The 26,019-nt window shown below is 49.9% G+C and overlaps 1 protein-coding gene across 1 annotated transcript in view; it reads left to right on the plus strand.

Annotated features, from left to right (window-relative positions):
* Csmd2 (CUB and Sushi multiple domains 2) overlaps positions 1-26,019 on the plus strand; it is a 553,852-nt gene that overhangs the window by 263,695 nt on the left and 264,138 nt on the right. Inside the window, 3 exon segments of the mRNA XM_047516471.1 lie at positions 11,094-11,171; positions 16,498-16,585; positions 17,284-17,408. Coding sequence (XP_047372427.1) covers positions 11,094-11,171; positions 16,498-16,585; positions 17,284-17,408 — 291 coding nt within the window.

Here is a 26,019-nt window from a genome sequence, read left to right on the forward strand (position 1 = left end):
GGGTATTAGCATCTGCCCGTGTTTAAGGGGCCCCTAGGTTGTGGGCACTGGGCACATCTGGCTTCACTCTAGCAGCAGTTGCGTGAAGCGGGTTCTGCTGTTAGCCCCATTTTACAGACGAGGAGAGAGCCTCGGAGTGGGTGAGCCGCGGGTTCCAGGTCTCAGGGTTTGAAGGCCCGCGTGGGCCCTGGTGGGTCAGTCTGGACCTGGATCGCCTAATTACTGCATGATCGATTCGTGACTCATACTCAGCTAGTGCGTTCACTGTGCCAATACGCCAGTCTCCCTTGGGGCCTAGTTTTTCTCGTTTCCAGACGGCCCTTGCCTAGTGCAAGGAGGTACCATGTGATCACTCAGCAACTGCTGGCGACTGCCCTATGGGGGCTCTTCTCTCTCAGCCACCAACGTGGCGGGCTGGGTGGCGCTTCGTGGCTTCAGCTGGAAAGGGTTTCACAAAGGGACAACTGAGAGGTGAGAGTGGGGTTAAAGGAACCCATAGGGATGGGGAGGTCCCCACCCAGGACTAAACAGCAGGGTGGCCTTTGCCACCACCAGGCTTAAAGGGGGCAGGGGACCCAGGGGCAAGAGCTGGAGCCAGGGGAATGTGTACAGGAGGGGCCCCAGGGATGGTGGATGACGCCTCCCCCTCCCCCTCCATCCTGCTGTGTCCCCACCTGCCACCCAGCAGGGAATGAGGAGCAGGGGACAGAGGCTGTGCTCCGTGCCCTGGGTGGACGGCGGAGGTGCCAGTGGCTCCTTCGCCCTCTGTCAGTCCTCAGAGGTCACAGCACAGCAGGGAAGTCTGCCGGCGGACCTGGAGGGGCAGGAGAATCATCAGCCTGGGGTCAGCTTGGCCCAGGCTCAGCTTCCGGGCGTCAGAGACCCATGATTTATGGTCCTCCCAAGCTAATAATTACCAATCCCTAATTGGTATTGATGGGTTTTTTTCCCCTCAGGGAAACAGAAACTAAATTTTAAAAAGAAAAAGATAAATAAGCTACAACCGGGCATCTTCCATTCTTATTTCAGTCCAAGTAGCACGCCGGGTATTTGTGTCCAGACACGGTGGCACAGGGTCCCCGAAGGCCTGACCTCCAGTTGGGTCTGCCTCTACCTAGCTGCCAGCACCTAGGCAACTGGGTTCCACAAGCGACGGCGTCACTCACCATGTGACAGCATAGAGAGATGGACACTCCTGGGTCGTCTCTGCTCTCAAGGAGACCAGGTTAAAGAGAGGCCCAGACGTAAATCTGTAGCTTCTGTACAGAGTGATAAGGGCTGTAATTGTGTCTGATTAAGGGTTCTAGGACCAGAGATAAAGGGGCAATTAGCGGGACCGCAGGGACTTGAGGAAAGACAAAAAAAAAATGAAGCAAGAATAAAAAAGTCAGTGACTTAAAGGCGAGTCTCAAAAAGGTGCCAGACAGACAGGAAAACCACGTATTCCAGAAAAATTCCAAATCTAAGGAAACACAAAAATTCAGTCACACGTGGGTCAGAACCCAAACGAAGCCCTCCACCTGTTTTTCAAATGCCCTCCAACCAAGAACGGGCTTCACGTTTTTAAACAATCGAGGAGTAAAAAAGAATCAAAAGAAAGCATACTATTTCATGACACATGAACAGTTATAGGAAATTCAAATCCAAGTGTCCGTAAACAAAGGACAGCTCAGAACACAGTTCTGTCATTCATTTACGCTTGTCCACGGCCGTGGCCACTCTGGCCAGGTTACGCGGAGGGAGCGGCCTTCCAGCCCGACTCCCTGCCCGCCTTGCACAGGACAAGTTTGCCCAGCTGTAGGCAGTTGGCCACCTGGAGCAAGGGTGAGCCGTGGGGGTCAGGGAAGGCTAGGACCCAAATGCCTGGCCGGGTCCAGTTGGGGAAACCAGGCTTGTCACGAGAGGTGAGCAGAAGTTCTGAGCAAGAGAGGCGACGTGATGGCCGTTCCATTAAAGATCTGGGCTTGTCAGTGAAAATGGGGGACAGTGAGGAGTCTCAGAGAATTCTAGGACCAGAAGGAGCGGAGAGGGAGAGGCAGAGGCAGACCAGGAGAGCTGACTCCGTGGTCCATAGCTGGCTGGCTCTGTTGCTCTGGGCTACAGGACGGCAGAACAGCATGGCGGAAGGGTGTGGTGAAGAAGGGCAGCTCAGGACATGGCACCAGGAAGCAGAGAGAGAGAGAGAGAGAGAGAGAGAGAGAGCGCCCCACTCTCTAGGGACAAAATATGTACCCGAAAGGCACACGCCCAATGACCCCTCTCCTCCAGCCACAGCCCACCTGCCGGCAGTTCCATCCCGTTAATCCCCATCAGGATTAATGCACTGACTAGACCAAGGCTCGACAACCCCAGCATCTCACCCCCAACTCTTGCATTCTCCCACACGGGAGCTTTTGGGGACACCTCATATTGAAACCGTCGCAAGGTGTGACCCACACTTTTGTCAGGAAATGAATCTAAAGCACACCTCCTTCTAACAGTTGGCCTTTCGGCCATTCAATCATCAGACTGATACCAGAACTTTCTGTGTGCCGGGCTCTGTGTCAGCCCCGGGACGCAGACATCTGAGCGCCTGGGCCATCGGTAGACAGACAGGACGGGGCACTGCAGTGGAATGAGGGTTCCGCTTCCGGATAAAGTCTCAGGAGGACCATGACTTCTGACAAGAGATGGAGAGACGGCCGCAGGGAGGTGGTAACATTTGAGTCAGGCCGGACAGAGGACGAGAGGCAGACATTCCAGGTGAGAGAGAGCAGCCTTAGCCAGGCCACTGAAACCAGCCATTGAAGGCTGCAGGGATTCCCCTCAACATCTTCCCCTACTCATTTTTTTCCAGCCAAATTCTCTGAAGTAGTTAATGAAGGCCACCAAAAAGGGCAACCCTCCTCCAGGGATTGGAGCAGGCCTTCCCCTATTTCATGGCCCCTCTACTACGCAAGGATCCTTTTTGTTAGAAATTCCAAGGTCTGCTATGGCTCACCAAGAAGCCACACCAAGTGGCATCCTTCAGAGCATCTTTTGTGGGGGAGGTCCTGGGGATTGAACCCAGGGCACTCAATCACTGAGCCGCATTCCCAGCCCTTTATTTAGAGACAGAGTCTCACTGAGTTGCTGAGTCTGGCTTCCAACTCTCGATCCTCCTGCCTCAGCCTCCAGGGTCACTGAGATCACAGGTGTGCACCACGGTACCCGGCCAGAGCACGTCTTATGACCTTAGTTGGGGCAATGGTTGTTCTTTTCTGCCATATTCAAGAACTCTCCAAGCATGGTGCTTTAGCAACTTCTGAGAAGCTTTGCATAATTTTCTTAATTATCAGTGATTCTTCAACACCTGCATTCTTAGCAATGGTTGTTGCCAGAATTTGGGATGTTCTAGCTATTTCTGTGCCAATCCTTTGCACTTCGTTAGCTGGAGCAGCGAATTCAAGGATGGATTGAACCCAGGCACCCAGATGATAGCTTTTTCTCAACAGCATATCCTGAGGCGCCTAGTCTATCTGTGACTATTTCCTTTGGTTCTCTTCTACTTCACTTGCCCCGTCAATCTTCAGCACAGCTACTGCCTCTCAAGTTCTGCCAGATGTTCGTTAATTTTCCCTTCATGGACACGGTAGTGAAATGGAACTGCTCAGTGATTTCTTGCAGAGGCTTCTCCATTTGAGTCCCGTCACCTTTACCTTGCAAGAACTTGACATCATCTTTAGTCATGATAGCCTTGCCAGCTTTCCCTGAGTCCTTCAGGATGCAGGGCCAAGCCCTCTTTCTCTAACACCAGACCATCAGTAGCAATAATTTTGATGATCCTTTCTCTGTCACCCCGACTTGGAGCTTTGGCCACTGTAACCTGCAAGCCAACTTGTATCCTATTCCAAATCAGTGTACTAAAACCTCTTTCAGCAAATTTGACCATAGGCGTCTGGTGGTGGTTGGCGATTTCAAGAGTGATAACTGTTAGGAAAACTAAAAAATGCAAAATGCATCACCAGATGTTAGGGGCAGTTGTGGCTCCCCGATAGCTCCCAGAAAAATGCTCCGCAGACACGAGGTCTCACATAAGGGACTTTATTTATGCGGTCCGCTCAGGGAGAAAAGAAGGGACAAAAGAGAAAAAATGGCGTATGGCTTTTCCCAGATATTGGAATCTCCTGGGCTGAAAGGAACTAATCGCAGAGGAGAATTCTTGCAGGATGACTGATGAACCAATAGCATGTTAGGACATAAGGTGGGAGGCAGGAGGATGGCGACAGTGTAGGCCGGAAATTCTTCTAACGGAAGAGGCGGGTGGAGCGCAGATTGACAAGTGGTTGGGAGGCGGGAAATTCCTGTAACGGGAGAGTCAGGGGGCTTTATACCTTACAAGAACAACATGCTGGGACCTGGAAATCCCAAGCATCCTGGAGGTCTTCTCTCGGAACTCTGGATGTGACGTTTGAGTAGCCAGCTCTCTGTGCCTTCGATTTCTCCTTTAACGTGCACTGTTTTTCTGTCCTTTGCTATATTGACACCCCTCCCACCTCTGTGATGACAGCAGATATGGTGCTGTTAATTCCTCTCTCCATTTGCAGGCGTTGTGGCAAGCTGAGCGGTCTCTTCAGGGGCTGTCACAGGTTTAGGCTGCTTCCTAAAGCCAGTAATTACAGCAAACATGCAGCCTCCCCCTTGCCAGGTGTCCACTGAATCGACACCTTGGCTAATCTTCCCCAAGCCTTGCATGCCAGTACAGTAGCTAGCAGAGGTGGCAACACCGTAGGCTCTTCCTGATCAAGTCTGGTCTCGGTCATATTTTATTTATCCTGTGAGTCTGTTGACCTGGCCGAAGACACATCATCTTTTACCTTGAGGCTTCTCTGCTCTGCTTAGGGATCCCTGTTCTTCCCTTCGGCAATGAGCAGCTGCAGGAATGGCTACATCCTCTGCTAGATCCTCGCCTTGACACATTAGGTCTCAGGCACCTGGCTTGTGACGTTTTACATCTTTGGCATAAATCTGAGTGAAATGAGGAGCTAGCCTTCCCAACACTGGCCTCATCTGGCCCAGCATCATGGGTAGCCAAACAGGTCCTCAGGACGGGTGGCGGGGCCGTGGCAGAAGCCAACCTCAGAGGCATCCCGGGAGGGACAGACGGCAGGATAGGTGGACAACATTCGCAAGGATGAAAAAGAGATCGGATTTCAGGTTTCAAAGGATCACCCTCTAAACTTTTTAAGACATGGACTAGAGGGAGTGGGGGAAAAAAAATCCAAGTAAAAGAGGATGAGTTTAGGCAGAATTGGTTTAGACCCTTGAAAGAAGGATTCATGTTGGAGAAATCTTCTAAGGGTGAACCCATTGGATTTGTGATACGGGGGAGAGTGAGGGCCAGCCCAGCAGACACGTGGCAGACACTGGACAGGGACCACGTAGTGGAGGGGCTTTTCCTCGGGGAGGGAAATCTGAGCCCCTTCCGACTCCCAGAGCACTGGGCCCAGGTCAGGTCTCCCTCCCGGCTCACAGGCCTTGTCTCCTGTTCCATCAGCCCAATAGCTCATGCTGCAGACTCCAGAGCCATTTGTATTGCCAGATTCTTCCAGCTAAATGTGCACCATGTGTCCCGCTAACCTTTACAACAGCGGGGAAATGTCTTGTAATTAAGCAGAATATAAAGAATGAGTAGAGCAGCCTGGCAGTCTCCTGTAGTCGTTATCACTCGGGGGAGATGAATGTACCTAGTAAGATTTCCATCAGCCAGTTACAGACAGCACGCTTCTCCTGGGAGTCCTGACCTGGCTCACCTGTGGGGGAAGCACCAATATGTGTGTGACTTGCATCTAGTCTGTGATTTTTTGTCGCCGTGAGTTCGCGTGTGCACAAATGTGTACCATAAGGGTGCTTGTGAACAGGAGTGTTCACGTCTGCGTGGATATGTGTGCATCGAGGGGTGAGAATTCGAGTGTGGCCAGAAACATAGAGCCAGCTCCGGGCTCCCTAGGTCTCCACTGCATTGGTCATTAAAGAAAGTCCAATTGTTTTTAGAGACCAATGTTTCAGTAATGTCATTGGCGCCAGGCTAGTAGCACCCCACAAGTGAATGAACCTACAAACAACATGAACGAAGGCATCCCGTAAATTCCGTAGGTTCTTGCTATTTTGCACATCGCCTTCCTTTCTGACTTGGTCTGTCAGTGGTGCACTCTGGGTTTCTAGGGGGAGACCTGTCCTCTTCTCTGATCCTTCACACTTTATCCACTTGAAATGCCAAGCTCACTCATCATTGTGGCTGATTTCCCCTGGTACTCCATGATCCACAATTGCTCTCACCTACCTGGGCAGGCTGAAAAAAAAAAAAAGTACACCATACGCAATTCCAGGTGTGACTGCTTCCCTGGGATTGCTTTTAAAAAAAATGCTGAGGTCCCAACATCTGGAAGCAGTTTCTTGATACTGATGTCCTTGGTGATTGAGTCTTGCCTAGATTCACTTTCCTGACCCATTTGTCAACTCCCACAGGTGGCCCACACCTTCCTAGAGCCTGGCCCTAGGCCAGCTGGCTGGGCCCTGGATGTCTGTCTTTTCAAGATTGTGTTGTTGGGTATCAGAAACCTCTGCTCAAAGAGCTGTGGACCCTATGTTTCCCAGGCTAACAGGGGAATAAGAAATCCATCCATGGATTTTAAGATGCATCTGACGACCATGTGGTACCCAAAGACCACACGCAAACTCTGAGACCCAACAGAAAGGAGAAGTCAGGCACAAAAGTTTATATGCAAATTAGAGGCCCCAGGTAGCATTTCAGGTTCCTTACTCAATTCTCATCACCTTGACAAGCTCCATCCATAGTAAGTAGCAAGATGTGAAAGAGGAAAAACAGAATTTAGTTCCAGCTTGGGAGACGTGATGACATCATCCACTACTGAAAGCAACCCAATGAGTGTTAGGCACCAAACCTGCAGACTGGACAGTCCTTCCTGGGGAGGGTTCAGGGAGAGAATCAGGCTTCCTTCCTGGGCCTCCAGAGGAGGTAAGGACAGAAAGCTTTTCCTCAGTACAACTTTGAGAAGAGAGGAAGAGGGGCTCCCTCTTAGCAGCACCTCCTCTCCTGCCTACCACATCTCACGGGCTCCATCAACAGCGACGGGGAAAACCTGAGCAGCCTGTGCCACTGGGAATGGCCTCTGTGGTACTCTGACCTACCCTCACCCCCCTCCCTCCACTGAACCCTAGAATGGAAGGCAGGAGACAGTGAAGACTCTGACTCATTCCCTACTTCTTGGTCAGGTGCCCTGAGCCTTCTTTGCAGACTGACCTCAAATGGGCTACACTGGTCACAGAGACCCCCCTCCTGACCCCTGCCCTGCCACCCCCACCCAAGGGGTCATCAGGGCCAAGAGCTTGAACTGCCCTTGTGGGGCTGGGTACCTCCAGTTCCCCTTGGGGTGTCTGAGCAGGGATGCTGCCCCTGTCGCGCGGTACCAGCCAGGTTTGAATAATGTATGTGTCCCTACTTATGCCCTGTGTTGGATAATGGGTCCACGTTAGTGTTCATTGGAAATTTTCCTGCTGGATACACACAGAGAGCAATGCACATTTATAAAGAGGTTTGAGTCGTGCCGGGAGGCTCTGACTCTGGGAGTAACTGAGTTTTATCAGGCATTCGGCTTAGACAGTGACTTGCTGGGGAACAAACCCTTGGTGAATTTTTTTTATTTAGCCAGAGTCAGGGGTCTCCCGTCCCCTGCATGCCTGATTGCTGTGGGCTTTGGTTTCGAGATGGGCCTGTGTTCCTTCAAGTCCATGGTGAGCACCTGAGTGTTCAAGGCCTAAGCTGGGGTGGGGCAGATGCTGGGGATGGTCAAGGATGCCCCTGGAATTGCTCCAGGGACAGGTCACAGAAAAGAAGCTGGAGTTCAGGCAGGAGTTCGGGCAAGAGCATGGCTGTTTCCTCCATGTTTGTCCTACAGCCTGTCACCTAAACCACTGTGAACCCCAATTTTATTTTCTATCAGGTAGATATAATATTTACTGTCCAAAGATTTTTGTAAAAAGGACCAAATGAACAACTGATTATTGAAAGTCCCCAACATATGCACCGACACTCTTCTCGCATTGAGGATGCAGCAGTGGGTAAAAGTCCTGGACTTGGTGGGTGATTGATAAAAATGACCCCATAGAGTGGTCTAACCTACTTCATAATAAAAGAACTAGCTTGGTATTCCTTTAAAATTCTTACTTCCTTGATACCTTAGTATCAAGTTTAAACTGTAATGTCAAACCAAGGAATACTCAATGAGAATTTCCCGATGAGGAAATTTATTCTGTTGATACTTAATTTGAATTGTGTAAGACATATATCTCCAATTTTATAAAACCTATATGGAAGACTATCAGTCCAGAGTGAGGATTCTTATCTAGTTGGACTGACTTAAAGGACATTGGGACAATAAGTTACTGTCTATGTATACTCACATTCTATATTTTCTTGACTCTAATCAGGAAGGGAGAAACTTCATTTTGGGTCTCAAGTCAAGCCTTACATATATTACAAGTGTTTATGTCTGCATGCATATTAAGGATAGAGCAGAAGAACTATATTTATTATTTTAGTTATCACCATGGTAACTGTGAACATTATCAAACTAGCTTTTGTTATAGCTCCTGTCTAATTTGTTGTTTTTTGAATTTCGTAGATATTTTAGTTTTTAAATACCCAGGCTTGAGAGCAGATAAGTTGCTTAATGTTTCCCTACTAACTATTGGTAAAGGTTTAGGCATTTAATATTCCTGTTTGTCTGAAATTTTAAACTTTGGTTAGAGACAGAGGAGGGAAAAGGTCAAATGAGAAAGAGAGAAAAAAACCCTATGCAGGTTGAGAAATGCCTAAAAGGATGAGCTAGCCAGACTGTGGAGATACTCTATATTTTGTAACATTCACTTTGGGTAAATGCTTTTTCACCATTAATAAATGTATATCCTATGTACAAAAAAAAAGTGACCCAGTAAATAATAGTGTGTTAGAAAGTTGGGGAGATGAAGTAGAGAGAGGGAAGAGGGTGCAGAGGTTGGAGGTGGCGGCTTAAGGGAGTATCAGGGAGAGCCTCGAGGAGGAAGTGGGTTTTGCACAATTTCTTCAAGGGAGAAAGGCAGCAGGTCATTCAGCTACGTGGGCAGAAGCATCCCAGGGGACTGGGGCTGAGGCTCTATGCCTGGAGTATCGTGGGAATGTCAAGGAGGCTTATGAGACTGGGGAAGAGTGGCCAAGGTGAAGGAAAGGGCTAGAGAAGTCACAGGGAAAGGACGTTTTAAAGACAGTGACTTTTACTCTAGAAGAGAAGGGGTACTGCTGAAGAGTTTGGGGCAGAGATGCAGTATGGGCTGGTTTTATTTCAACAGGATCCCTATGGCTCTTGCAGACTCAATGGAGGCCAGGGTAGAAGATGGGAGGCCGGGGCCATAAGGACAGTAGAAACAGAGGGACCTGGACCAGGGAGGGAGACGTGAAGCTTGTAAGAAGTGGTGGCCTTGGGGATTTATTTTTAAAAAATTTGCTGAGGGATCATGTATGGGTGTGAGAGGGAAGCCAAGGAAACAGATCTAAGAAGAGAACTTGTAAAGAATCAGGAAAATGAGAGATTACATGTCATTATGTAGGATCTATCAAAATGTATAAATGCATTCTACTGTCACGTACAACTAATTAGAACAAAATAAAATTTAAAAAAATTTTAAAAACAGAACTCATAAAGCACCCAGTTTTGGCAAATGGGAGGTGGCCACAGTGCTTCCACCACTGCTGGGCGTCAGCCTTAGGAGGGCTGAACCAGCCTATAGGGGCCAGAGGGAAAGTGGCACAGGGGATCTGGGATTGGGCAGATGCACCAAGGCTTATAACCAGAGATGGGGTGAAGCCCTCTGAGGCCAGGGGAGTTCCTGGGGGAACAGGGAGAGTCAAGCTTGATGGGTACAGAGGAGCGGCCTGAGGGACTGTGGAGTTCTGGCTCGGTTGCCATGTGTGGCACAGTCCAGATGAGCTGTGGACTTGAGTGAATGACAGGGTCAGAGCCATATTTAATCCATTGGCACCCACCTGAGCCAAACTCCATCCCCCAGTGACTTCCAGGACTCAGCTTTCCCTGCCCATATGAGGTCAGCTGGTGTAGGCCAGCGGCTCTGCCCCATGTGTCTCTCGTCCTCCTTGGACTAGTTGTGTCCCCTCACAATGGTGACAGAGATGCAAAGGGGCAAGACTAATCTGTCATAAGACTTTGACAGGTCAAGGCCTCCAAATTTCCAATGGTCAAGTCCAAAGTCCGGGGGTAGGAAAATGTATCCCACCTCAGTACTTGAAGGGACTACAAAAGTCACATCACAGTGTGGGCACAGGAGGGGTGACTGTTTGGTCTTGTAACCCAATCAACCATACCATGTCAGGGCTGGCTCAGAAACTGGGCAGGGCAGGATCTGTAGCAGAAGGGCAGAGGGTAGCTGTGTGTGGGCTAGGCAGCTTCCCGTTCCATTCCTGTGACAAATTCCTGAGATGAATCTGTGAGGCAGCTGCTCACCTGATAGCCAAGGAAACAAAAAGAGACAGGAAGAGGCTTGGGTCTCAATATCCCCTTCAAGGGCACAGCCCAGTGACCTAACTTCCTTCCATTAGGTTCCCCATCCAGAAGGTTCCACCACCTCCCAGCAGTGCCATGAGCTGAGGAGCAAGCCCTCGACACAGGGTCCTTTGGGGGACATGACAGATTCAAACCATAGCAGACTGCAGAGTTTCATAGGTAGATGCTCATCCAAAGTTCACAGGGAGCACTGAGCTCAGTAGATCTGGTGGTGACATCTCAGTTACCTATAAGGAGCTGCTGGAGAGTCGCAGAGCCTACCTAGTGGGGGGCACCTTTCCTGCTGCCCCCAGAGGGCGGGCCTTCTTAGCAGCTCTTCCTCCATGTCTGAGTCCCTGCTGCCCTTGAATGCTACCTGTGGTATGTCCCCTCCAGAGGAGCTCCTGCTTAAAAGTCACGTCTGTAGCATGTTCCAAACCAGGAAAGGGGTCATTCTAGAGGAACCCCGTCCCTGGCCACAGGCAACTCAAGCTGTCTGTTCTCCTATCTCCTCTCCAGTCAAGAAGCAAATCGAACTGAAGTCCCGAGGCGTGAAGCTGATGCCCAGCAAGGACAGCAGCCAGAAGACATCTGTGTGTAAGTGTCCACTCGCCCCCTGCCGGGCCTCTTGCTTGGGTCAGACATGCCGGCGCTGTGACTGTGGGGACACCAGATGATGCTGGATGGCTTCCCTTCACCCCTGCTTCCCTCCATCCTGGGCTCTGCACATGGACACACTGACCGGGTGGCCAGTGGGCAGCCCGGGGCCTGTCCTCTGCCCTCTCCTCCTCCCACTGCCTCCCTCTGTCCCCTTCCTCCCTCACTTCCCATTTGAACTGCAGTCCAGGGAGTCATTACTACTACATTTCTCTCTTTATTTTTCCTTTTGAATCACTTCCACCTGCTAAGACAGTCCTCCTTCTGGCTCCTCTTCTAGGAGTCAATCACCTTGGGGTGGGATCTGGGAGCTAGAGGGCCCCAGGGCCAGCTCCCAGAGACAGACTGAGACTAGAGGAAGGGACACGCCTAGTAACCTCCTCCAAGGGACCTGGTGGGGCAGACAGAGGCGGGGGTGGGGGAGCCGTCCTGCCTCTGGATGATGAAGTGTGGGGCTCCCAGGGAGCATTACGTCTCCGAGAACATGTTTCTGTCGCAAGTGTTTGGAAGATTGAAAGGGCTCAGGGTGGGGGAGGCATTTGGAATGTCACCCTGGGAAACACCTGGTGGGGGTCTGTCTGAGGGTCTTTCGAGGGGGTGAAGGAGGTTCTGGGCCCCCAGAAGGTGTTTCCAGAAATCTTCCATTTTCCTACGAGGCAAGTACAGGGAGCCTACCCTGGTGTCCCTCTCCTGCCTCTCTGTCCTCGTTCCCTCCACTCTCTCCGCCCCTCCCCATCCTTTCCCCTCACCTCTCAGCTCCCCTTCTCTCCCTGCTTCTCTTATGGTGCCTGCCTGGTTCTCCTTCTCCCCATCACCCTCCTCCCATGTCACCTCTGTGTGCCTTTTCCTCAGTTGCCAGGAGGGCCTGTTACAGAGAGATGGGAGCCACCAGAGTCCCCAGCTCGGTGCTGGGGTGTGACCAGGAGAAGGCTGGGGGCAGAGGGGTTGGGGCCTGGCCCTGACAGGACTGAGCCTGGGTAGAGGGACTCGTCTGGCTTTTCAAGCCCTGGGAGTGGAGAGGGTGCTGCTGGCTGTTGGGTACAGCTGGTGTCTAGCGTCTCTGGTGGCCCCGGCCTGAAGGGCTGGATAACAGGACAGTCAGGAGGCCTCGTTTTTCTGCCTGAATAGGTGTTCAGGGAAGTGGCAGGGCCCTAGGAGATCCCTGGGCCAGGCCTTGAATCTGAAGAGAAGGCTGGGACCGTGACCTTAACCCACACCGGTTCTTTCTGCCTGTAGCCACAGGAGACCATGTGAACTGGGGAAGCCATGTTCAACTTCTGACTCTGCCCTGGTGTGGCTCCTGGGCAATCCTAGGGAAATGGCCTGCATGGGGACCAAGGGCTTATCCCAGTGGTGTCCTCAGGTGTCCATGCCACCCCAGACGCTCATGTCTCAGTTTCCATATCTGTAGAAATGGGGATGCAAAGTCCTACCTTGCCTTCCTCCTAAGGGTGCTGCTGGATCCAATATGGACCCTCCTGACCTTGACTTCAGGGGGTCCATGAGCTGGCTGGGAAGCCGCATGTGCTGTTGGAGGTGTCTTTCTGGAGTGGATCTGTGTGGTTTGCACGCCCAAAGTGTCCTCTGAAATATGACAAAACCCTATTCTAATGAAATAATGCAAACATCTTTAAATATCTAAGTATCTTTCCATCAACAAAGGATTAATCTCCTTCCAAGCTTCCCTCAGGAAAGTGTGGATGTGACCAGGCTGCTGGGAGGCCAGAAGCTGACTACAGGTGTCTGGCCCTTTGTGTTCTTCCCCAATTCCCTGTGGAAGCAGTCCTCAACTAGAGGGCCGCAGTGGACCCTGCTGATTGCTTTGACCAGGCAATCCATGCGTATCCCAAAGCCCTGGACATTGCTCCCGGCCACCCGTCTGTGGGTGTCTCCCTTCAGTCGGGTGGAAGCCATTGCCTTTTGAGCATGTCACAGCTTTTTCTTACTAGGGGGTCTTTCTTGGGGCAGGATAAGACCTGCACTCCATCCTCGCCCCTTAGTGACCAACAGCAAATCAATGCTGTCAACATCAGCAGCTGGGTTTATCAGACAGGGAAGACTGGAAGGAAACAATGAAAGGGGGACGTGCCTCTTGCCTCCATAATTTAGACAGGAAACTGTTCACTGAGATTAAAGTTTGCTCATTTCCTGGGGAGGCTCGAAGATCCTCCTGGGACTGCCGTTGCCAGCTCTGTCCTCCTTGGTGTCACCTGCGTCACGGCTGGGTTGGAAACTTCCTGGATGGCGCCTGAGCCTCCTGTGGGGCTGGCTGATTGAAGGGGAGCAGCGGGGTCTGCTCTGTATGTCAGGGGCTGTGGCTGGGCAGGTGGCTTTGCCGGGGTCCAGCTCCGCCCTCATCTGACAGTCTTTGACTCTGTCTGCTTCCTGGGCGGTGTCAATGGTGAATGAGAGGGAAGAGAAGGGTGGAAACCTCTGAATGGTCTCGCCATGCTGAGAGGGGTCAGTGTGGTTTCCCTGTGCTGGGCGGCAGGGCCTCTGTGATGGGTGTGGCCTGTGGTAGGTGGAGCAGGCAGGACCCAAGGGGTGCTTAGCTGTGGTGGGGATCTGTCACTGGGGCTGCAGGAGGGGCCAGCCTACCAACAGGAAAACCAATAAGGACAGCTCAGGACTGTCTTCCTCACCTTCTTAGGACAAAGCTTCCCTCTGGAGAGGGCCCATGGGTCTCACCCCCTCTGGGTGTCCTCTTCTTTCCACCACTTACTAAACACAGGGCCCTGGAGAAGCAGGAATTTGCTGAACCTTTGGGGCTGACGTTGACATCTTACTGTCCCAGCCTGAAGGTTTCTGGGCTGGTGGGAATGGTGACTTTGTTTAGGATGCAAAACCTCGGGAAGTAGGCTTGGCAAGGAAGGGGGCATAGTAGAGGAGAAGCCTCCAGGGGGAGTAACTCCTTAGCCTGGCGGTGGGGATTGGAAAAAGGAGATGTCCCGGGAGACCTTGCACTCACTGTCACACACCAGGGATGTCTGGTGTCTGATTGAGCATGCAGTCTGCCTCAGTCCTCAGATCCACCTGCCTGGCCACTCCCGAGACTACCTGGATGTTGGCACAGGGTCTTCATCAGGTCTCTACCTGTAGAAATGAGCTTCAGATTCAGTGAGTCTGCCACCTAGCTCCATCAACTGCTACGTTCTCACAGGGCCCCAGGTCCAGGAAACCCACTCCCTCTCCTGCCCTAATCTTCCAAGAACCCTGGTGATCCTTTCTTTGCCACATCCTTTCCTCCTGTCTCATGCTTGTCCCCACTACCAGGTTCTTGTTGTCCCTAAATAATCATAAAACTTCCTAACTCACTCCCACTTGGAACACTTCGGTAGCTCCCCATGGTATTTGGGATCAGACTTAAACCTCTTAAAAGTCTGACCCTTGAAATCCCACCTTCAACTTCCCTTGTCTCTGTCCCCGCTCCCCGCTCCTCTGGCCACACTGAGCAACCCTCAGTTGTTTCCACTCTTCTCCTGTGTATTAGTTAGCTTTTCATTGCTGTGACCAAAATACTTCACAAAAACAACTTAGAGGAGGAAAAGTTCATTCCTGCTCATGGTTTCAGAGGTTCAGTCCCTGGTTGGCCATCTCCATTGCTTTCAACCTGAGCTAAGGCAGAACATCATGGCGGAAAGGTGTGGTGGAGGAAAGCTGCTTAGCTCACATCATCCAGGAAGCAGAAAGAGAAAGAGGATCCAGGGGCAAGATATATCATCCCCAAGGGCACACGCCCAGTGACCCACTTCCTCCAGCCATGCCTCACCTGCCTACAGTTACCGCCCAACAGTCCATTCAGGTTATTGATCCATCGAATATAACCTAATCCACTGATTATATTACAGCCTCATAATCTGATCATTTCACATCTGAACATGGCTTCATTGTCTCATACATGAGCTTCTAGGGGACGCCTCATATCCAAACCATAACACCATGTCTGTCTGCCCTTGTCACTGTGTGTTCAAATCCTACCTCTCCAGAAGGTCCATGTTAAATACCACCTCCTCCAGGCAGTCTTTCCCACAACAGTCTTTCCAAGCAACATGAAATGGGTCCTCCCTCTGAACATCTCTGAGCAGCATCCTTCATCACCTTCCCACCGTGGTTCTGTAGTTCATTCCCACGTTCCATGTCTTGGCTCAACTGGATGCGTCTTAAGAATTGTGATCTTATCTGACTACCCTGTGGTATCTGAAAGAAGGCCTTGTACCCAGTGGATGCTCAATGATTGCTTGTGTGCTCATGTGGGAGAATGAGTGAGTGGGTGATAGAGCTCGTTGCTCACATGGGACGTTGGGTGGAAGCAGAGGGACGTGGGCAAGCTCAGGGCAAGCTCCAGATGCCCTTCAACCTCTCATCCAGGGTTGCTGTTGGGATCGTGGGATGCATGAGTCCTTGAGTGGAACTCTGGCCACTCCAGGCCTTCCTCACAGCTAGGAATCCAGAGGTGCAGGGGATTCTACTACCCTTATCAGTGAGAGCATCCAAGAACAACAACCAGGCAGGGACGGAGGGCAGCTCCCCCTCTGCACTGTGTGTATATCTGCCGCCCCGGGCCAAACGTCTGCTCTAGTCGAGAAAACTGTGCATATTGTCTGGTATCAGCCAGGTGTCAGGGTTGTTACCATACCTGACGGAACCACCCCAGGTCCCATCTATACTTGGTGCAGTTGGCTGGTGGCATTGGGCAGGGTGCGGGGAATTTTCTGGTTACCACTTACTCTGGCTTGATAAATGTCTGATGGGAAGAGGTTTTGCAGAGGAAATATCAATATTTGAGCTAAAATCCCTGCTTCGAACGTCAAACTTCAGCTTTCTCTTACATTCTTTCCCGTTTCTGATCATGCATCCACCTTTTATTTAACTTTCTTTGAGTCATTTCTCCATTCAGGGCTGAGGTTGGGGGGCTCATCTCATCTAGAGTCTCCACCCCTGGAGCACAGGGTGGGGAGGTCATCAGGGGCTGTGAACTGTCCACCTCTGGCCACTGGTGTGGGATGAGGGAACCAGGTGGTTGTTGGCGGAGGGAGCCTGTCACGCAGCCCACACGCTCTTGGTAAATTTCACTTGGATTTTTCTTGCGAAGGAATTTGTCAAAAGCAGATCCCCACCCTTGCACACTCAGGAAAGCCCAGCCACCCTACAGGGCCCCACAGAGCAGGGCTTCATTCTGTCTGATTTCACCCCCACCCCGAGACACTGCCCCAGATGGTGCCCTGTGACTATCCATCTCTGTATGTACTGTTTTTTTGCCTTGTAGTAACTCAGGTTGGTGTGTCCCAAGGACATAATATGTGTCCAGACCCTGGCATACCTGAAAGGGGCAAAAGACTAGGCTCGGATTTCAGGTAAGATCCATTTGGGAACTTTCTTCTTGCAAGAAGGGTGGGGCGACCTGGTTGGGGGGAAGACGAGGCCTGGCCTTCCTGGCATTGGAATGAAGACCAAGGCGTAGATGACCCCAAGGCATGGCACTTGCTGGAGAAAAGTCTGTGGCCTTTGACATTCTCTCCTGGTCTAGTCTGCAGAACAGTGCCCATGTCTTATGGCCAGTGGGGGTTGTAAGTGACCAATGCTGCCCAGAAAGCCTATGGAGCCAGAGTACAAAAGGCCATCATTCTAAGTAACGACATGCCAGCTGGCAACTCATACCTGCAATCATCTAGGAGACCCCAGGCCCCTGAGACAGTGCATTTTGCAAAATTTCAAACTATCAAGGCATCTTCCTATAGCGCTCCGTCTCCATTACAGCTTATGGGTACCATCCACCCAATCTTTGCTGCCCTAATTGATACTTATCTCAGAGGATCGCTGTTTTGCTCACAAAGTCACCTTTTAACTCAATCCTAAAACCATTTAATGGTCCAAAAAAAGATAAAGAGCAGATGTTCCTTCCAATGGAGATTTTTAAGCAATAAACAGTGGAGCAGAGATTGACGGCCAGGAGAAGTAACGTTGCCCGGCGGGGCTTGACTGACAGGAAGGACTCGGGGACGGGGCTTGGCAGACACAGGCTCTGAGCTCACAGACACACCTTGTCTCCCAGGTTAGGATCCAGTGTCCAGTTCACCTGCAACGAGGGCTATGACCTGCAAGGGTCCAAGCGGATCACCTGTATGAAAGTGAGCGACATGTTTGCAGCCTGGAGCGACCACAGGCCAGTCTGCCGAGGTGAGGGCACCCTGGGGAAGGGAGGCTGCCCAGAAAGCTGGGCTGGGCATGGAGGACGCAGCCCAGCTCCCAGCTCCTGAGACCCAGGCTCCCGTCCAGACTGTGCACCCCGCCATGCTGCTCCTGGGACTTCCGGTCCTGCGTTGATTTGCTGGTTAACATATTTAATGGGCAGCCTCTCTGTGTCAAGGCCTATACTAGATGGGGACAGACAGGATTTACAGATGAATGAGGGCAGCACCTAGGAAGCAGATGGCTAGCTCATTGCACAAGGATATCACAACCACGCCTGGCTAGGGTAGGACATCAGCTTTTACGCCATCTCCTAGTCCAGTCCCCTAGTCCAGTGCCCTTATTTGTCTACCTACACGGCCATCTGAAACAATGCTTTTAGCTCTATTTAAGTGGAATGGACCATTGGATCAAAAGGCTGCTCTCTGGGCTTCCTCTAGCCCTATACTTGGGCATCTTGCTCTCAAGAGCTCTGTCATCCACATTTCCAGGCATCACATGAAGCAAGGATAAGCTGGCCCAGCACTCCTCTCCCCAAATAATCTTAAAGCCTCAGCCCTGAGTGTTTGCCTTTGTTGGAGGAGGACCACATCTACTACTATGGTGGAGGAGTCCCTGACCTCATTCCCCAGGATGCCCTCATAGAGGGGCCCGAGGCTAGACTGTTAGATGACCTGGAGAAGTCAACAGGGGCTCATCTCAGTGCCCCTTTGGGAGAGAAAGGTCCGTTGCCCACTGGAAAGTTACCGTAAGGATTCTCCGACCTAAGGAGATTCTTTGCCTCTCTCCAGACACATGCATCAGGATGAAATTCACACAGGGTAAAAGAGGTCCAGGAAAGAAAACAGAGCCTTCTGACACCAAGGAAGAGGCAAATTTGGAGCTGAAAATCAGTCCCTTTCTTTTTTTGAATGTGCTGATAAGTAATCTGGAAGAGGGTCAGGAATATCTTAAAAATAAGTCTTAGGTTGATTCTTCTTCACTCAGTTCTGAGGTGGCCATGAATCCATGGTTTATTATGTACTCTGCATTTCCGCAACTTTCAGGTATATTGTTTCAAATGTATACATAACTACCATTTTTTAAACTTTTCTATTAGTTGTACATGACAGTAGAATGCACTATGATACGTCCTACATAAATGGAGTATGATTTCTCATTTTTCTGATTGCATATGATGTAGAATCCCACTGGTCATGCAGTCATATATGCACATAGGGTCCTAAATTCTGATTCATTCTACTATCCTTTTTAGCCCCAGATCCCCTCCACACCCTTCACTCCTTTCTACTTAAGCTAAAGTGCCTCTGTTCTTCCCTAGTTCCCCCGCCCTTATTTTTAGTCTGCATATACATATCAGAGAAAAAGTTCGGCCTTTGGTTTTGGGGGATTGGCTTATTTCACTTAACATGATATTCTCTAGCTCCATCCATTTACCAGCAAATGCCATCATTACATTCTTCTTTAAGGCTGAGTTATCCCATTCCTTGGTTTACACCCACAGGACTGAAAATCAGCCTGTTACAGTGACACAGTGCAATGTTTATAGCAGCTCAACTCACAATAGCTAAACTATGGGAACCAACCTAGGTGCCCTTCAATACATAACTACGATTTTGTAAAATCAAATAACAACAACAACAACAAAAAGTTTAATAAACCCATATTGTCCCATCTTCCCAGATGTGAAACACATAAAAACTTAAAAATAAGCCAAACCCAAAAAAACCAAAGGCCAAATGTTTTCTCTGATATGCAGAAGCTAATTCACAATAAGCAGGGGCAGGGCTAGGGAAGAATAGAGTTCCTTTATATTAGGTAGAGGGGAGTGAAGGGAGGGGAAGAGGTATGGGGGAAGGAAGGACAGCAGAGTGAAGCAGACATTATTACCTCATGTACATGTATGCCTGCATGACCCATGTGATTCTGCAATAGGTACAATCAGAAGAATGAGAAATTATACTCTATTTCTGTATGATTATCAAAATGCATAAATGCATTCTACTGTCATGTGTAACTAATTAGAGTAAATAAAATAAATTTTAAAAAAAATCAAGCAACAAACATACTTCATATGACTTGGAACTTAAAGGGCCAAGCAACTGGGCTATCACCTATTCTCCGTGGGCCTATGGCCTTTTATTTTATTTTCTTCAAGTGGTGCTGGGGATCAAGTGCAGGGCCTTGCACATGCTGGGCACATGCTCTACCACTGAACCCAGGCCAGGCCCTACTTTCTCACCTGCAAGTGTAGCTAATAATACCTACCCAATGCTTCTTGTGTGCAGGTGAAGAGCAAATGGGTGGTAGATTTGTAAACACTTGATGAATTGGCAGGTGCTAGAGGAAATGAAGATCCTCATGCTAGAACGTGAGCTCTGCAGGGCAAGGGCTTCTGCTTCATCTGTCACTTCCCACAGGGCCTGGCACCCAGTAGGTGCTTAACAGCACATGTTGAATGAATGATGGAATGAGTGAGTGATTACATAGCACAGCACTCCAATTGCAGGGACCCGCCACAGCAGCTGTGAGAGAGGCCTAGCATTGTCCCGTCGGAGGACCCAGGGATGCTTGGCCAATCTGTTCTTCCAAAATCCCTTTCAAGAAGACAGAAGCAGAGTGCCTTCAGGCAGTGTTGGGACCTGAAGTCTCGCCAAGACCTTTTCCTCAGAGGAACTTCGTTCTTAATGATGATGGCTGTTTCCACGAATATGCCGAGGGTGGAGAAGGGCTCGTGGTGAGGAAGTGTCTAGTGGAATCACATGCTCATCTTTTTCTCCAAATATGTCGTGTGCCCCATCCAAGCCGTCTCCAGCGATTTGGACCCACTAGACTGAATTCGGCGCTACACTTTCACAAAGCGCTGGGCTAACTTTTATCACCTCTGTGGTCACATTCTGTCCTCTACCACTGTGAAACAGAGGTGGTGGTGGGGACTCATAGTTCAAATTCAACTCTCATCACTTTTTAACTGGGTATCTTTGGGCCAGTTTCTTTACCTCTCTGAATCTTTTTTTTTTCTCCCTGCAAAATGGCAGTGACACACATTTCTTTACGGCATTACTTCGGGAATCAGATGAGGCGGTGGACTTGAAAGGGCTCTTTAAGAAGTGTTGCCAGGGTGAGGCGCACTCGGACCTGTGTGCCCACTGAGCACTGTTGGTATACGCTTCCTCCAGCCCCAGAGCCACCTCTAGTGGCTGTGGGTTTTTTCAGGAGCCACTGTCTTGTCCAATCTTAGTGCCACCGCATGGTTTAGAAGTCACATAGACGTTGATGGAGATCACAACTCTGCCACCTATTATCTGACTGGTCCTGGGTGAGTTTCTTTGTCTTTTTTAGCCACAGGGCCCTTGCTTGTGAATGCAGAAAATAGAACCTCCCCTGCCTACTGATTGTGAACAAGTCAGTTCCAGAAGGTGGTCCGCACCGACTGTCAGGGTCGCCCCTCTTCCATGGGTCATTGTGGGGAGTCAGAGAAGGTCAAGGCTCCTGGCTCTGGACGTGGATGATCTGTCCTGGGCTTCTCTGCTCCTGCCAAGGGCTGAGAGGAATATTAAATTCTAAGGTTTCTTTATTTTGGCAGTCTTTAAGGTTTTTCTTTTAAAAACTCTTGGTTTTTTTTTTATTAATTGGAATTGCTATTCTAATTATGATTTTTAGAAGAGTTTTGGTGAAGCCCATTTTAAGAATAAAAAGGGACAATAGTCTTTCAATTACAAGAAGCTCTGCTGAGAATCAGGTTACCGAAAGATCACATTCTGAAAAGCATTGGCTGCCATACATAGTGGTATTATTTTCCCTCTAATGCATTTAAAATATGATTTGGCTTTAAATATTCATTTTCCCACACAATTAATTCTACTAAAACACAGGGTCTGGCAAATAATAGGTTCTCAATAAACGTTTGAGGACCACCTGAATGAATCAGAGATTGAAATGAATGAACAATATGGAACTGTGCCCTCATTTTGGAATTTGAAAATCAGGTATTCACAGCCCTCTCTTTTCTTTCCCTCCCATCAGAAGAAACAAACTTCGAATTTGATGCCTAGAAATTTTTGATCATGCAAAGGAGATTGAGAGCAACGCAAAACACTGGTAAACTAATTCCGGCCAGCCCCAGATAGAAGCAGGATGATATAGACAGGCTTTCATGGGAGACCAAATGCTTAAAAATAAACTTTAGCAATAAGTAAAACACCACTCCCAGTAGCCCCTAACCCTGGGACTCCAGGAAACACTGTATACCACTAGCATAAAGAGGGCCAAATTAACAAGCAAGCAACCTGGTTTCTTTCTTTCATCTTTTTCCATAAGGGCTGGGGATCAAACCCAGAGTCTGGTGCATACTAGGCAAATGCTCTGCCACTGAGTCACACTGTCTGGTGCATGCTAGGCTAATGCTCTGCCACTGAGCCACATGCCCAGCCCCTAAGACCTGGTATCTCATGACCACAAGTTGGTGTTGATGGAGCCCCAAATGAGATACTGATTCATCTGCAAATACCAATTCATAAAGTCAGTCATTAACAGGAAATCACATATTATGTTTTCTTTGTGGCTAATTGTGTGTGTGTGTGTGTGTGTGTGTGTGTGTGCGCGCGCGCGCACGCGCATCTATTCAAAACACATTCCTTTTTGTGGATAGAATACCAGACTTGGGACTCAGAGACCAAAGTTCAAGTTCTAGCTTCGTTATTAGCAAAGTATACAGCTAATCAGGGGAAATCACTGAAATGCTCAGAATTGTTTCACTCACCTGTCAAATGGCAGTGAAATGTGGGAAACAGGCCATAGGCCAGGCTGAATCCAGTGCCATGATAGTGGCAGGTGTTGCTCCTCCCTCCTGGTGACCTTCACTGGATCAGCCTCCTGAGCCAACCCCTTCAACACCGTTGATTTTCAAGTTCTAGTTTCCTCTTTCGTCTCTCCTCTCTCCTGTTTTCTCTCCTCTCCTCTCCTGTCCCCTCTCTCCTGCACTACAATCCATGTCCCAATGCTCCAGCCCTGAGGATGTCCCCGAGTCCCTTATCTATATGTGCTAATGACAAAGCTCCCATTTATTAAGCTATTTATACTTGTCGAAAGCATGGCACTAGGCATTTTTCATAATTTCTTTATGAGGAAGTAGCAATAACCATATTTCACATTTAGCTGGTCAGCAACTTACCCAAGGGCACAAAGCCAATCAGTTGAGCTGTTTCAAACCCAGACTCCAAAGGCTCTGGGCTACTTCTACTTGAAAGTCCCTCCTGCATGTCCTTCAGAGTGTTGGTTGGAACCAGGAGAAATAACTCCCTTCCACCACCACCTTCCCCCATTTGGGGTAACTTTTTATTTTAATATAATTTTAAACTTATAGAAAAGTTGCATTTAAAGTGCAAAGAACTCCCATATCTCCATCACCGAGATTTAGGCAACTTCTTTGAAGGAGTTAATGGAGAAGAACTCAAGGAGGGTGAACCAGAGAGGCAGAAGAAAAACCAAAGAGGCACCATTGAAGCCAAAGGAGGGTCAGTGGGGTCAGATGCTCCAGAGAGGGTAAGCACAGTAGCAGGTGAAAAGTGACCAGCTGGGTATCTGGTTGGACCAGGTGGGGAATGTTGGAAGCTCTCTCTGCAGAGAACTGGCCAGGAAACAGAAAGGAGAGGGGAGAAGTTGTAATTTTGGTGGTGAACCATGAACTTTGGGTAATACCACAATTCTCCTGGAGGCCTCTGTGGCCCTGGGGATTGGATTGGTGGAACTGATGGAAGACAGGCATTTCACCAAGCAGATAGGAGAGTGCGCAGGGAACCAAAGGTATTGGTGAGTGGTCTTGAGGTCAGACTGGGCAGTGAAAGAAGTGTGAGGGCGAAAAGGCCAGAGAGGCCCAGAATGGAGGACAACAGGTGTGTCAAGACCAAAGTCACTGCTGGAGCATGGACAGTGGAGGAAGGGATGGGGGGGCAGAGTTCAAGTGCTGAGAGTGGAAGTTATCTGATGCTCAGGACAGCAGGACCCTGGAGTGACCACAAACATGGTCAGCCTTGGGACAGAGAGAAGGCAGGGTCCCAGATGTCATGAAAAGGGGCTGGTCTCTAAAAGAAGGGACCACCCCTCTGTTGGGACAAGGTAGGAAAGAAGATGAGCACCCATGGATAGAACCACACACTTGAGGACTGGGAGAGAGGATGTACCTGCTAAGTGGCTTCTGTTTCCTTCGAAAGGGAGGAGACAAGTCCACCAGCCCAGAACAAGGGAAGGGAGAGGAAGGGGAGAGGCCAGGGGCCCGTCAGAGGCCCGAAAGGTTCTTTGAGCAGGATGAAGAGTGGGCTGAAGAGCTAAATGGCAGGACTGCTGGGTGAGACCTAGTTTTCTTTGCGATGGGAAATCATGAATTTATAATAACATCAATCTTCCTTCTTGTGTGATTTTTTTCCAGCAAGGCTCAGTCACGTGGGGGCAGGTTTAGAGAATGTAGGCAGAGAGGTTCATCCCCACCAATGGCTTCCAGCAACCGATTAAAGGGAAGAGAAGCCAGGGACGTGGGAGGTGACAAAGAAATGACCATAATGGTGGACCCTGGAGAGTAAACTGGGTACACCAAAGGAGAGGGCTGGCGAGCAGAGGGAAAGCATCGGGGTCAACACAGCAGAGGTCTCAACGGGTCAAAGATGAGTTCTGGGGCTCAGTGACCATTTCCAGAATGAACTGCCAGCAGTGTATGTAGGTGGGAGGGGCGAGACCTCCACCCCAGAGGCTGCAGAGGAAGCAGTGGCCCAGGGTCAGAGGTGGGCTGCGGTCAGAGCCTGAGTTGGAACAGGAGGTTCTGAAAGATGGTGCAGCTGTAAGCAGGGTCCATTCACCTTAGGGGTCATGGGGAGATGGTTCCAGAGGATAGTGGACAAGGCAGGAGGAAGATCAGCAGTAGGAGAAGCAAGGGAAGGTTGGCCCATGACAGGAGGGAACATGGTTTGGAGGAAAACTCAGAGACCAGAGGACTCCGGTGCCTCTTGGAGCAGTTCCAAGTTCAGGACTGACTGTGGACGTGGTGGTCTCACCCACCATATGGCACAGTGATGGCCAGAGAAGAGTGGGGGCGGCTGCACAGCCCAGGCGTGGAAGGTCCGGAAGTCTCTCCTAAAAGCTATCCAGAGGAGGCTTCTCTAGGAAAAGGCAAACAGAGAAACACAAAGATACGCTCATTCATTTATCCAGACGTTGTCTGAGCACCTACCATTTTGCCAGCCCATCTGGGTTGCAGTAAGGAGCTTTCCATCTGCTGGTGGGATCCCCGGAGCTGACTGCTCAGGGGGAAGACGTCTGTCTGCGGAACTCTTACCCTTGCCCAGACAGCAATGGGAAAAAGTGGCTAAAGCTCTATTCAGAGCCTATTTTAAGGTGCTTCGTGCTAACTGCAGATTGTAATATTTTAATTAAACCCCTCCAAGCCCTTAAAGTGGGAAAAGCCTTTCTGACCTGTTCTTTCTAATTACCTCCAGCATATTTCAACAGACTGCAAACAGCATCTAATTCTTGGAAACAAGTGCAGGATAAATTGAGTCTGAAGCTGAGGGCTTTTGGCAACAAAATCTGACTTTCAGAAGAAGTGGAAGATGGTGCTGGTGGAGATTTGTAAGGATTCTCCGCAGGGCAAGAGTTCGGAATCCACAGGTCCTCTCCGCAGCAGTGGGATGGGATTGTGGTTTGGGTTTTCATTATCTTATTCTAACTGGTTTAATGATGTTGTCAGTCTCAAGTGCAGTCGAAGGGAAAAGTCTATATAAAGAAACTTCAGGAAAGGCAGAACAAAAAGCTCTTAGCCTTGAGAGAAATCTTAGGCACAGAGAAAGGGATAAACATGGCTCTGAGTCTGGTGGTGCTGGGTCTTCATCATCGAATACTGACAACGTCCCAGGCTCTGAGGGGAGCCTTCGCGTCCGTCATCTCATACAAATTCATCTTCACTTGCTCTCCATGAGTTGCCATCACTCACAGATGAAGCAGAATGAGAAAGGTTTTCTAACTTACCCAGGCTTACATGACCAGCAAATAGACTTAGACCCAGGAGGCGACCTTGGTAAGCCCCAAAGTCAACCGTGCAGCACTGCTCTGGGACCCAGTGCCACCAAGTACCAAGGGTGCATCCCAGTTTCTCAGCACATGATTAAAGGAGAATCAGAGGCACAGGAGGGAAGTTGGGGAGGGGGTGTGGGTCTAAACTCGATTCCATCAGTATCTGAGCTCCGCATATTGGAGCAGCGGATCCTACAGGTGTGGACGGTCTGAGCCGCTGGAAGGATGGACTGGCAGGGGGAACGGGCCAGCAGAGGGGAGGAAGCCATTCGGACCCCCAGTCCCTTGCAGACAACCTGCTGCAACGCTTGCTCTGCTGGATCGTCAGTGTTCCTGCGCCCGTTTCCCACATTTTCTCTGGCCCTTTAGAGAGGAGAAATGGCATCGGGCATTTTTCTCTCCCCACGTTCTGGTTGGACTGTAATAAGCACTTAATAAATGTTGGAGTGAATGAGTGCATGAGACGGGAAGAGATCCATTATGTCTGGGAGCCCTGGAACCTGCTCCCAGACCCCAGGAAGGGTTTCCCGGGAAAGGT

Source organism: Sciurus carolinensis, chromosome 1 (genome assembly GCF_902686445.1).
Source record: "Sciurus carolinensis chromosome 1, mSciCar1.2, whole genome shotgun sequence".
NCBI lineage: Eukaryota > Metazoa > Chordata > Mammalia > Rodentia > Sciuridae > Sciurus > Sciurus carolinensis.